The sequence below is a fragment of the Cajanus cajan genome, chromosome 3, assembly GCF_000230855.2.
Source record: "Cajanus cajan strain Asha chromosome 3, NIPB_CcT2T_4, whole genome shotgun sequence".
In the NCBI taxonomy this organism is placed as follows: Eukaryota; Viridiplantae; Streptophyta; class Magnoliopsida; order Fabales; family Fabaceae; genus Cajanus; species Cajanus cajan.
This window is the reverse complement of record NC_138519.1, coordinates 24801903-24816355: the sequence shown is the minus strand read 5'-3', so window position 1 is coordinate 24816355 and position 14453 is coordinate 24801903. Positions and strand designations below refer to the sequence as shown.

Genomic DNA, 14453 nt, shown 5'->3' with positions numbered 1-14453 from the left:
GCAGCGGAGACTACAGTACCAGACTACCAGTTCGGACTCGCGTAGGGTGGATCTTCCAATTTTGCTTCAATTTTCACTTTTCAATGATGGTTCTTCACTTTTTTTTATTCTTCTTCACTTCTTTCGATTCTTCTTCATTCTTCATCCTTGATTGTGTGGCAAACTCACAGGTGGGTCCTTCGATTCCTCTTCACTTTTCACTTTTACTGAGTTATTTGATTTTGACTGAACTATTGGGTGTTTCTGTTCAATTTGGCTTTGCTCTGCATAAGTAAAGAAAATATTTTAGTTGCTTGCACTCCATGTGTTTGATAATTTGTAGGCAATTTGCTAGACTTCAATTCCCTGCATTATGAGTGATCCAATGATCTTACTCAACCTGTCTGACATATTAACTAACGGCAATTTTATTATACAAATTAAAGATAAGGAATGATTTATTATACAAATGATTTGCATGTTGCTCACAGCAATACTGAAAGAAATATTTGGACATAAATAGAGAATGCAAACACATTAAAGTAAAAGAATTCTGGTAGAATATATAGATGATTGAGTGACTATCCCAAGGGTTTTAGAGTCATCATTGAAAAGCTTATTCTTAATGCAAATGGGAGGTTATTTAGTTTGCAGAAGTGAATGGCTTAAGTCACCTTTAGCAGTTGTATTTTTACACTCATATTAATGTTGGTGATGTAATGTGATTATTAGATGCTAGTCATTCAGGATGATCAGAGAGCTAAAAAACAAAAAGATGAATGAATAAGATAGAAATATATCTTCTGTTGAAAGCAAGTAGCACTTTTGTTCGATTTTGATCTGTAACTTTATTCAAACAAGCAAAAACCACAACAAAAAAAAAACATATCTAAAAGATCAAAAGGCCTTCCTCTTTACCTCATTCTTTAAGAGCCATAAATTTATATTTCTTGTATTTTTACTGCATTTTTTGTGTAAATAGTTAACTAGTAAAAGCAATTATTATCTAGTAAATAGTACAACATGGAAGATACAACGGCTAAAGACGATCTAAATTACTTTTCTGTATATATTTTGCTTGAGTTATGGCGGATTCATGCAGAGTTGAGGTTCATACATCATGTTACGGTTAATGCTGTCCGGAAAGTTTGCATGAATGAGCAATCAAGTTGTTGATAAAGAAGCTATTAATGATATCAAACAACAAAGACTTTTCCAAGTTTTCCAACTGTTTAAAACTATTTATCATATTCACACAAAGATGTGTTTTAGCTGAAAATAATATTAGTGAGATTAATTTTTTTTTAATTTAAGATTAACTTTTATTGTTGTTGTCAGGGTATCCTTTGATTGAGAATCAAACACTAATTCCTTGAGTTGCAGAGTATGTAGGTTCATTCACACAAATCTTTCAATAATATAATAAAAAAGCTATATTTTTTTTCACTAAAACACTTGACATAAATGAAAAAATATGCAGATAATCAAATAACATAAAAATATAAGATATAGATACACCAGAAAATGTTAAATAAAAATATAAAAATGTATTTATATACTTTAAAAAATATAAAACAAAATTTACAGAGAGAACTATTTTTGTTATAAATTTGTATTTTCCATTATTTCTTCCTTATTAGCATCAATTATTTATTATCTAGGAATGCTCACATTTCTGCTAGTACACAAAAACTGAGTTCCACACTACCATTTTATCTTCAGTTTACATATTTTTAATAGTTTTTTATATTTATTTTTCATTTTTCTTATTTTAATTCTGTAGTTATTCTTTCCCTACAGTATAGTACACAGAAACTGAGTTCCACACTACCATGTTTTACTGGACATCTATAAAAGCAGCAATTATATTTGATTTTATTATAAAAATTGAAAGTTCTTATTTATTTATTTATTGGTTTGATAGTTGTAAGGGAGAAAAAAATTAAATGGAACCTTCTTTGCCAGAGATGGAACCAGATGCCTCTACCACTAATACTACATTACCACCTCATTCAAGCACATCATTAAGGCTTACTCGATCATTGATATGGGAGCATTTCACTAAAAATTATGATGAAGACCATAAGAAAAATTGCAATTATTGTGGTATCCTAATTAAGTACTTGACTGGAACTAGTGCTATGAAGACACATTTAATGAGATGTGATGAAGGTCCAAATAAAAGAATTAAAAGGCAAAGATCAAATTCTTCTTCATCACAAACTGTAGAAGGGCAAGTGAGTGGTGGTGTTCGCTCTTCGCCAAGTTATTTTAAATTTGACCAAGAAATATGCCAAAAGGAGCTTGTGAAGATGTTTGTGGTTGCTGAGTTGCCATTCCGATATGTGGAGAATGAATCATTTATCAAGTTTTTAAGTGTGTTGCAACCACGATTTAGTGTCCCATCACGCTCTACATTAAAATATTTTTATACTCTTTAATGAGGAAAGAGAAAATTTGAAGAAATTTCTTTCTATGCATTGTGGGAGAGTTTGTCTTACAACAGACACATGGACATCAATCCAGAACTTGACTTATATGAGTTTGACTGCACACTTTGTTGATAATAATTGGAAGTTGCAAAAGAAAATTTTGAACTTTCGTCAAATCATGGGACATTCAAGAGAGATTATGGCAAAAAATGTTGAGATATGCTTGAATGAATGGGATTTGAATCGGGTTTTTAGTTTAACTGTGGACAATGCTTCATCTGATGACCTTGGGATTCAATACCTGAAAAAGAGGTTGATGTCTTGGCATAGTGTACTTTTGAAGGGGGAGTATATTCATATGCGTTGTTGTGCGCATATTTTGTGTTTAATTGTGAAGGATGGCCTTAAAGAGGTAGATGACTCCATTTTAAGAATTCGTGGTGCAGTGAAGTACATTAGATCCTCACCATCTAGATTGGCTAGATTCAAGGCTTGTGCTAAACAAGAGAAAATTACCTATAAAGGCCTTGTTTGTCTAGATGTTGAAACTAGGTGGAATTCAACTTACTTAATGTTGGAGGCAGCTCTCAAGTATAAAAAAGCATTTGACTTACTTGAAATGCAAGATAATAAATATGTTGAGGATCTCCATAAAGGAAAAGGTGTACCATTAGAATCTGATTGGAATGATGCTCGTTTGCTCTTACCTTTCTTGAAGATGTTTTATGATGCAACGATACGTATTTCTGGTTCTTATCATGTTACTAGTAATATATATATGAAAGAAGTATTTGCAATTGGAAGGAAGATTCGCAAGTATCAAGAGAATAATGATATTTTCATAAGGTCAATGGCTACTCGAATGAGAATTAAATATGACAAATATTGGGGAAGACCTGATGGAATTAACATTTTGTTACTTATTGCTGTTGTCCTTGATCCTAGGTGTAAATTGGAATATGTTAACCATTTCATTAACTATTTATTTGATGATGATCAGGCAAATGAATTAAAGTTATAGTTGTCTTCTAGTTTAAGATCACTTTATGAGCAATACCAAGGTATTGAGGAGGGTTCTCAAAGTAATCACTAAGTAGTACAATTGGATGATGATGATGATGATGATATCCATGGTATGAGTTTTTATTTACAAACAACTGGGCGTAGATTTGATGCAAAATCTGAGTTGGACAAGTATCTAAAAGAAGATTGTGAGCCTTTCATCAAGTTAGTTGAATTTGATATTTTAAATTGGTGGAAAGTAAACTCAACTAGATTTCCAATCCTTGGAAGTATAGCTCGAGAAGTGTTAGCCATTCCTGTTTCTACAGTAGCATCAAAATCTTCATTTAGTACTGGAGGAACGGTTCTAGATCCTTATCGAAGTTCTCTTACTCCTAGAATGGTGGAAGCACTAGTTTGCACGCAAGATTGGTTGAAAGGATCATCTTTTTTTGTATTTACTAATGAGGACTTTGAAGAGCTTGAGAAATTAGAGCATGGTAAGTTAATATGAATGTTTTACATATTTTTATTATCTTTTTACAATAACTTTTCAAAATTATGAAATATGTTTATTTTTTTATTTTTTATTTTTGCAGAGATATTGTCTCCACAAGAAGGGACTTCATTGACCGCTATTAATCTTGATGATTAACATTAGGTGAATGATTTCATTGCACAAATATTTAATATCTATATCTATATAATGAAAATTTCATAGTGCTTTATTTATTTAGCAAGTTAAATCTATATTGCATATTAATGTGATTATTTTTTTTAGGTTACAAACTATTTCAATATCAAGAAGCCTTGGACTGTACATGCAAGATTGTAACCAACATGATCAAAGGAAATTCTCTAGAGGAAATTTGAACGACTAAGATTTGATTGATTTTCAAAAAATATGAATGAAAGATCTATCATGTGGACTTTTATCAATGTAATACTTGTTTTGCATTTCAAATTATTTTAAATTTAATTTATAATTAATATTAATGATTTGGTAGCTCAATTTAAAAATGTTGATTTTAAATTTATTTTTTTATTGTAGTTCAATTTAGTTTATAATTAATAATAGTTTAATTTAATTGATATTATAGTTTAGTTCAAACTCCTAGAACTATAGTGCACTAATCTAGATAATAGTTTAGTTTAGTTTAGTCAATATTTATTTTAGTTCAATTTAGTTTGGTGAACTATTTATCATAGTTTAGTTCAGTTTTCTTCTAGTTTAGTTTATTTTAGCAATTTGAACACCCCTACCTAGTTGTTGTATAGGGTATTATTTTCCTACTTTTAGTTATATATATTATGGGACTTTTTAGTTGTGTATTCTCGTTATATATATAATTGTTTAGTAGTGAGATTTTATTTTCTACTTGTATCTGAACACTATAGATAGTGTGAGACCTGGCGGGTCATTACAGTATCCTAATAAAACTCTTAAGAGAAAAACAAATACCTTGGGAATGGGTCGTTCCAAACAACTATATTAGCCTGTAAATCCTAGACTGGAATGGGCCGTTCCAAGCGTGGTTGATTTGAGAGAGAAATTATTTTGGCCTCATATGAAAAGAGATGTCCAAAGGTTTTGTAGTAGTTGCATTGCTTGTTTACAAGCAAAGTCTACCACCAAACCTCATGGGCTATACACCCCCTTGCCCATATCCTCTTCTCCTTGGGTAGACATTTCCATGGATTTTATCCTTGGATTTCCTAGAACCCAAAGAGGAAAGGATTCCATCTTTGTGGTTGTGGACCGTTTTAGCAAAATGGCACACTTTATTCCATGCCACAAGGTGGATGATGCAAGTCACATTGCTAAATTATTCTTTCAAGAAATTGTGAGATTACATGGGTTACCTAAAACTATAGTCTCGGATAGAGATGTTAAGTTCCTAAGCCACTTTTGGAAAACTCTTTGGGCAAGGCTAGGAACTCAACTTCTATTCTCTACCACATGTCATCCCCAAACTGATGGGCAAACTGAGGTAGTGAATAGGTCTTTAGGGACTATGTTGAGGGCAATCCTCAAGGGCAATAAGAAGTCATGGGATGACTATCTCCCTCATGTGGAGTTTGCCTATAATAGGGTGGTTCACAAGACCACTAACATGTCTCCTTTTTAGATTGTTTATGGGTTTAACCCTCTTACTCCATTGGATTTATTACCCCTACCAGGTGTTGCTTCCTTTATTCATAAAGAAGGCACATCTAGGGTTGAGTTTGTCAAGAAATTACATGAGAGGGTTAGAGATCATATTCAATCCCAAACAGAAAAATACCAAAAATATAATAATAAGAGTAGAAAGGAAGTTATCTTCAAGGAAGGTGACTGGGTTTGGCTACACCTTAGGAAGGATAGGTTTCCTTCCAAAATAAAGTCAAAACTTAGTCCTAGAGGAGATGGCCCCTTTCAAATCCTTAGGAAAATCAATAATAATGCCTATGTCCTAGATCTCCCTTCTAAGTATGGTGTTAGTTCTAGTTTCAATGTATCTGATCTATCTCTTTTTACAGGACTAGCTACCCAAGAGGAGGATGCTTTGGATTTGAGGACAAATCCTCTTCAAGAGGGAGGGGATGATGGAGGAGGCCCATGGGCCAAGGGCCCAACTACTAGGGCTATGGCAAGAAGGATGCATGAAGAATGGGCCCAAGCCCAAGGGAAGCCCATCACTTTATTTTGTTGGGCTTTGTCTCAAGCCCCCCTTAGATTAGGGTTAGTGTAGGATTGGGCCTTGGTGCCTTGTATTTCTTTTTGGGCCTTGTATTTTCGGCCACTTAGATTAGGAATTTCATTTGAAGGTCATTTGAATTTAGGGTTAATTAAGGTTGCATGTGCATTGTCATTAGAATGTAATTAGCCTTGCATTTGATATGCATTTCGGCCATATGCACACATGCACATGGTGTGACCAAAATGCAACTCAAATGAAAGGCAAATCACATTCCAAATGAGGTGCACATGGGAGGTTCCGGGTTTGGCTCCCAAAATTTGAATTTTGAATTCAAATTTTGGGCGCCTAAGGTTAAGTAACCATACCATGGTTTCACTTAACCTTAGGCTAACCCATGGATCACTTTAACCTAATTTTCCCTATATATTCTATATGGCCGAGACTTGTAGCTACTTTGGATATATTGATGAGTTTTTCTTCTCTTGAAATTCATCCTTCCGAAGTCACCATTGATTCCTAACTCTACCCTCCTGGAGTGTTTCTCTTTGTAGAGCTAGGACCTTAATTCTTCTTTGGACTTAGCTTGTAAGCAAGCTTAGGTCACCTTGAGCTTTTGTGGAACCTCCATCCTTGAAGCTTCTCCAAGGATTGTCCATGAAAGCTTGTAGCATCCATGTGCATTCCAAGTGGAAGCACATCATTATAATTAATTACAAGAAAAAAAAAAAAGAAAGGATATATATAAGGAACTTTTATTTAAATTTAAATATTTATATAGTTAATATGAGAATATTTAATTATTGAAAGAAAAGGAAAAGCATAAATTTAAAAAATCAGAAATTGAGTAAATTAATTACTATTTGCATTGGTGTTAAACTTTAATCTAATAGAGTATGAATCGATCACCAATGTTACAGTTGACCCCATTGAGTCTTAATTCATTTAGTAAAACATTTCATCGTTATTTAGGCTTTGATTTCTCGTTTCTTAAAAAGTTTGATCTAAAAGAGTATAGGCCAATAACCTATCTTAATTTTGCTAGTCAATGTTTTCTCAATAAAAAAAAACACAATTGGGTAGTTATTAGTTTTAAAGAGGATACTTATTAATTTTTTTTATATGTAATTTTTTATTATTTTATCATTAAATATATTTTCGTGAAAAAAAATTAAAATACAATATAAGAGTATAATTATCTTTAAAAGTGGACACTAATTAAAATGATATATTCTCTTTATATATTGTTATATATACATTATTATTATTATTATTATTATTATTATTATTATTATTATTATTATTATTATTATTATTATTATTATTATTATTATTTATAACAATATATAAAGGGGATATGCTTATTTGGTGTCCACTTTTTCAAAGACACTTATATTCCTAATTTATATTAAAAAAAAATCTCTAAAAAAGAATAACTACAATCTTTATTAAAATTAACTATTTTTTCACATACCCATTTTTTCCTTGGAGATAAATAGTATCTTTTCACTACTACTACTTATTATTGTTACTCTTGAAGTTTTTAACTACATATTAAAAATACTATTATAACATTATATTTATACATATATATTCTTGATGGGATATGAAGTTATGTTTTTGGTGTCTATTTTTTAGACCATTTTACACTTATAACTACTTCAAACTATTAAATCTCTAATCACAAATCACATATTATCATTTAATTTTTATTATTTTTATATGCATCTCTATAAACTTTTTTTGTTCTTATTTTTAATTATATACTTTTTATTTTTTTATTTTCTAAATAAACATATAATAGTGCATCAAATCTCTTTCTCACTAATATAAGATACTTAAAATTTAAACATCTTTATTTATTTAAAATAATTTATATTATAATATTTTTTTATAAATATCTATATTATAATACAACTCACCTTTTTGTTAGTTTTTTAAAATGAAAACGTCAAAAATTGCAACATAAAATTTATATACTAAAATGAAATATATTTCTTATATTATTTTGAATTATATATGAAATATTTATATTATGTATTAAAAAAGTTTAATTTTAATTTTTTTTTATAATTTATTTAGCAATATTCAATCACAAAATATTATTTTTTTTTTTATTTTATTTAGCAACTAATTTTTTTGGTCGCCAATATAATATTTATTTAGCAATCAATAAACTGGTTACTAAATATTTTACAGTAAATTATATATATATATATATATATATATATATATATAATAACAATTGTTGCTGATTTAGCCACAGATAAGTTTTACTTTTTTTTGTGATTAATATATCGGTTGCTAAATTTGTCGTTAAAACTTTATTTATTTTATTTTCTGACATAAGGTAATCAATTGTTAAATCAGTTGCTAATTACGACCAATAACATTCGGTCGATAATCCATAATTTTTTTTAGTGTTTGATCAAGTAGTTTTTTTCTTTTCGAACACAAAATCAAGTAGTTATATATTATAAACATTACTTTAATACTTCTTATTTTGTATAAATATTAATTTCAATTTGAGTGTGGATTTTTTTTCTGTGCAAAGACCATTGAATGGGAAATCCCTGTATATAATTTATCTTATATATTAAATCAGAATAATTGTTTCGAATTAAACTATTTAGCATCATTTTTTAACGTGTTAGGAGAGCGTTTGTGAATTTTTCTTTTTTCAATTTTTTATTTTAATAATACTAGTATTGTCAAATATTTATTTTATAAATAAAATATAACGAAATTATATATAAATAAATATATGATTTCTTACAAATTTTAGTTACTAAAAATGTCAAATTTAATCTTAAAAAAAATATTTATTTAAAAATGTCAGATTTAAATTTATAAAAAAAAATTGTTAAGCCTAATAAATCAGGCTATTTAATTATGTACTATAATAAAAATTAATTTATATATTACATTATTCATAATATAATTAAATAAATATATAAAAAAAATTAAATTATCTATATTTATGATATTTCCTATTCTTAAATGTTAGTTCATATGAAATCAAGAAATAAAATTTAGAAATTAAAACAATATCTTTGTATGTTTTTTTCTTTTATTTTTATAGTTAGTTGTTTAAAAAATTTTAAATAGGATATGGAGAATATTTAGAAAGTTTGATAAGATTAATCTTTTATTACAACCTGTGATGAGTGTAATTAGTGTACATAAGTGTATACCAATTATCTCTCTTACATATTAGTATTTTTATTTTTCTTTTAAAATATAAATTTTAATAATAATGAAATAAACTATTTTTTTTATCTTGTAAATTAAAAAATGACTTGCCCTCATATTTAACAATATAATTTTTTACTTTTAAAATTATATTTACTAATTTATTAGTATAAAATAAAATTTTAAATAAATTAATAAATGAGACCAAACATTTAAAAAGACAAAATCAGACTTAACCGACGTATTATCATCCCGACTCAAACTATACGTAGCTCCGCTCTTCAGCAGAACAGTATCAAAATATTAGAACAAAATTGAAAATATCAAATAAGAGCGTAAATTAAACCCTAAACTCCAAATACATTTAAGTAAAAAAAAATATATGAATCTCATGTAAAAATCTATGTAAGAACAATTTCATATTGAGGTGAATGTGTTAGAGAGTATGTCGATAACACTCCTCAAATGTTTATTCATAAATCATGATTAGTCATTTATTTGGACATACTTTCCCTCATCCACTTGTGATTGTAAGTTTTTCATGAGAGCTCAAAAGTGTCTTTGATTCTTCTCGCAGTTTTGTGAACTTCACTCCATGAAGGGTATTGCAATGCATAAGAGAACACAAGCCTCATATCATTAGCAAATTCATCAACTTTTGAGTACTTGAGTTTCTTCAAGTTGGACTCAATATTTTCCAAACTTATTTTTTCTTTATTACTTGATCTCGACTTATCATCAACAAGAGGTTGTTTCAAAGCCCATCCATCTCTTCCCACCATCAAACGCTTTAATATTACCCAACACTCCAACTTTTTGCAACGATCCATCATTACTGTATGACTCTTGTTATTCTTACACACATTCTCCTTCGGTTTGCATTCTTTGGACATGATTCTTGAAGGATATGCAATGCTATAAACCTTTGAACAACTTTTCTTCTGGTCGTGACCGTCACAAACTTCTTCTTCATCATGCTTTAAAGATTTTGGTAACCGAAGCTTTATTATATGTTTTCAGGTTTTATTTTTGAAAACAAGATATATCACGATCTTATCATATAGTAATTTCCTTTTTAGAATGTATGATCAAGATCACTAAAAAAAGAAGGAAATAATTGATTAAGATTGTGTCAAAATAAGTACAAGAGGGTGGGTATTTGAGTATTTTTAAAAAAAAAATTTAAGATTGAAAATGATCAAGATTGTGTTTAAATTAGGGTTAGATGTAGCGATGATATTATAGAGAGAAATTTAAGCGCATAAAAATTAAGTAGTTAGTTTTTTTTTAATCAAGATCTTGATTTAAGTAATACGACAAAGTATTTTATTTTTATCTTATTTTTATGATGTTGACTTTACTGCTTTTTATTTTGTATAAATTTAAATGTATTTAATTTGAGTTTTCTTAAAATAAAATCGATCAAGGTGTTTGAAAGTTACCACACAGCGAGGCCATTGAGATTTGAGAATTTACTGTCAACAAATTTTTGACTGTTATTCAGTCATCACTGTCTCTGACCCTTAACCTGCTGATTTATGTGAAATCAATAAAGTGTGTGATGATGGATGATAATAGATAAAAAATTATGTTCCATTCGGAAAAAGGGATATGGGTGTGGATTTTTTTAGTGGGAAGTTTGAGTGGCAAACTTTTGAAATATTGATGAAATCAGAATTTATATTGTATGTTACACATGAATGATTGTTTATTTTATCAAAATTTTCTAGGAGTTAATTTTTCATGATAATGATTTTAAAGATTGTTATAAAAAAATTAATTTAATTTTTAATTTATTATATTTATTTATAAATCAAATTTTAATATTTTAAAATTTATTTTTATTAATTAAAATAATTTTATATCACAATATATATTATTTATCATAAATATAAACTATAATTTATATGTTTAAAAGTATTTATTTATACAATTTTAAATATAACTACATATTCAAATAATCAGTTCGTATATTAAACACAAACTCCTATCTTGTGTGAAATTAACAATTACATATTAAATGTGAATATTTTTTTGAATAATAATTTTTAGAATCTATGAGAATTTTTTAACTTCTTATTTAATTTAATTTTTATTTATCATAATTATTTATAAATTAAATTTAATATTTTAAAATAAATTAATAAATAAAAATAATTTTGTGCTATAATATATATTATTTATAATAAATTTAAAATATAGTTTATATGTTTAAAAGTATCTTTTATACAAATTTTAAATATGATTTATACATTTTAAAATATACTAAAATATCAATATTTTTTTATTACCTTTAAATTATTGTTCAATTTTAAAAAATTTGATATAAATAGACAAGGTGGTAAAAGTTATAATTCAACGATTAGAAAGATAAAATTCACATTTAATTTAAAAATTTGAATAAGATAATATTTAGTTAATAAAAGTTGCATCGGTATCATTTAAACATTCTCTCTCTCTCTCTATATAATGGAGAAGTTAGGAGAAGTGGAAGTAGTGCTTCTCCAATTAGCTTCACCTTAGCTCGGATCTTCTTCAAAGGAGATGGAAACCGAATCAAGAACACTTGGAATGGATGAAGTTCTTGGATGAATGGAGGCCTAAGCCTTGGATGGAAGTATCCAAGCTCAAGGAGCAATGGATTGCTCACTTCAAAGAGAAGGAAGGAGATGAACTTCCTAGGGATTTTGAGGTGATAAACACTCGCAGTGACTTTGAAGAGAAACTCGACAAGTATTTGCTCTCAAATTTCATTAAGCTCAAAGTAAAGTTTACAATGTGTGAATGAGGCATTTAAAGGATCTGGAACAAGGCACTTGGCGCCAATGTGAAAGCCTCACATGTGGTGCCAAGTTTTGAATTCAAATTTCAAAAATTTGAATTCAAAACTTATCTCACATGTGGTGACCGGTCACACTTAGAGCTAGGTGCATTTGGCTTTGATTTAGTATGCATTTAGGGTTAATTTTGAGTCACACATGTTCAGCCAAGGTGGCGTCAAACATGTGACTCAAAATGTAACTTAAATGCATCCTAAATTAAACCTAGTTTAACCTAATCCAATTAAACTACAAATCCTCCTTAAACCCTAATCTAATGACCAAAATACAATGGTCAAGAAAATACAGTGAATAGGAAAAATTACAAGAAGAAGAATGAGCCCAATATTAGGTATCAAAAGCCCAAAGCCCATGAAGCCCAATTACAAGCCCAAAATACACAAACCCTAATCTATGGTCAAAATACAAGACCAAAATCAAAGTAACTTCCTATTCTAAGAATGTGTTATAAAACATGGTGTTCAATCAAGTGTAGTCCAAGTAAGAAGCACCCTAGGCCCACCAAGTCCATTGGGCCCACTAAGCTCTGAAGCTGACAAGTCTTCAAGTAATCTCCTGGCCATGGCTTTAGTGGTTGGGCCTTTAGCCCATGCTCTTCCATAATTCCCTCCCTCTTGAAAAGGATTCGTCCTCGAATCTGAAGACTCTTCCTCATCATCACTAGCACCTACAAAAGGTTTTAAATCACTAACATTAAAAGTAGGGCTTACTCCATAATCAAAGGGTAAATCAAGTCTATAAGCGTTATCATTGATACGTTGTAAGACTTGAAAGGGACCATCTCTTCTAGGACTGAGTTTGGACTTCCTTTGTTTTGGAAAACGTTCTTTTCTTAGATGAAGCCAAACCCAATCACCTTCCTCGAAGATCATAGGTCTTTTGCCTTTATTTCCTTGCTGAGCATATTTCTCATTTTGGAGTTGAATATGAGTTTTAATCCTTTCATGAATTTTCTTAACAAAATCAGCTCTTGAAGCTCCTTCCTTATGAATGAAATGTTCAACATTAGGAATAGGAATCAAGTATAAATGAGTTAAATGATTAAACCCATACACAGCTTCAAAAGGAGAAATATTGGTAGTTTTGTGGACTACCCTATTATAGGCAAATTCAACATGAGGCAAATACTCATCCCAAGATTTGTGATTTCCCTTTAGGACTGCCCTAAGCATAGTAGACAGAGACCTATTCACTACCTCAGTTTGGCCATCTGTTTGAGGATGACAAGTAGTTGAAAAGAGGAGTTTAGTTCCTAGTCTTGACCATAAGACACGCCAGAAATGGCTTAGGAACTTAGTATCTCTATCTGAAACTATTGTCCTAGGAAGTCCATGGAGTTTAACCACATCTCTAAAGAAGAGTTTTGCAATTTTGCTTGCATCATCTACTTTGTGGCATGGAATGAAATGAGCCATTTTACTGAAACGGTCCACAACTACAAAGATAGAATCCATTCCCCTTTGGGTTCTAGGTAAACCTAACACAAAGTCCATGCTAATATCTACCCAAGGGGAAGAAGCAACAGGCAAAGGTGTGTATGTACCACGAGGCATCACTTTAGACTTGGCTTGTAAACAAGCCAAACATCTAAAACAATGCCTTTGGACATCCTTTTGCATATGGGGCCAATAAAATTTTTCTTTTAACAAACTAAGGGTTTTATCAACACCAAAGTGCCCCATAAGTCCACCTTCATGACTTTCTTTAATTAATAGTTTCCTAATCCATCCTTGGGGTATACATAACCTTCCTTCTTTGTACAAATACCCCTCAGCCATATAGAAACCATCAAAAGCTTTTTGTTGGCATTTTTTATAATTATCACCAAAATCAAGATCTTCCTCATACAATTCCCTAATATTATCAAATCCAAGAATTTGAGTACCTAGAGACATAAGCAAAGTATGCCTTCTAGATAATGCATCAGCTACAATATTTGATTTTCCTTTCTTGAATTTAATAATATATGGAAATTGTTCAAGGAATTCTAGCCATTTGGCATGCCTCTTATTTAACTTACCTTGACCTCTTAAATATTTAAGTGACTCATGGTCACTATGGATGACAAACTCTTTGGACACAAGGTAGTGTTCCCAAGTTTGTAAGGCTCTAACCAATGCATACAACTCCTTGTCATAGGTAGGGTAATTGAGGGAGGCACCTTTTAGTTTTTCACCAAAATAGGCAATAGGGTGTCCTCCTTGCAATAACACAGCTCCTATGCCAACTCCAGATGCATCACATTCTAGCTCAAAAGTTTTTTCAAAATTTGGCAAAGCTAGTATGGGTGCATTTGTAAGTTGATCCTTAAGAAGTTGAAATGCTTGGTC

General features: G+C 29.9%; 2 protein-coding genes across 2 annotated transcripts; one reads left to right on the top strand and one right to left on the bottom strand.

Annotated features, from left to right (window-relative positions):
* The first annotated feature begins 204 nt into the window (after positions 1-204).
* LOC145956535 (zinc finger BED domain-containing protein RICESLEEPER 2-like) lies at positions 205-4388 on the top strand. The gene is made up of 2 exons (XM_083072125.1): positions 205-4074; positions 4195-4388. Exon 1 carries the CDS (start codon positions 2455-2457, stop codon positions 3430-3432), a length of 978 nt encoding a protein of 325 aa, XP_082928251.1. The 5' UTR covers positions 205-2454; the 3' UTR covers positions 3433-4074; positions 4195-4388.
* Positions 4389-9822: 5434 nt separating this feature from the next.
* Positions 9823-10176, bottom strand: LOC109816944 (transcription factor GTE12). The gene has a single exon (XM_020382124.1). It carries the CDS (start codon positions 10174-10176, stop codon positions 9823-9825), a length of 354 nt encoding a protein of 117 aa, XP_020237713.1.
* Positions 10177-14453: the final 4277 nt, after the last annotated feature.

Excerpts from the sequence above, each read along its gene's own strand:
- LOC145956535 (XM_083072125.1), top strand. The coding sequence starts at position 2,455 with ATGCATTGTGGGAGAGTTTGTCTTACAACAGACACATGGACATCAATC.
- LOC109816944 (XM_020382124.1), bottom strand. The coding sequence starts at position 10,176 with ATGTCCAAAGAATGCAAACCGAAGGAGAATGTGTGTAAGAATAACAAG.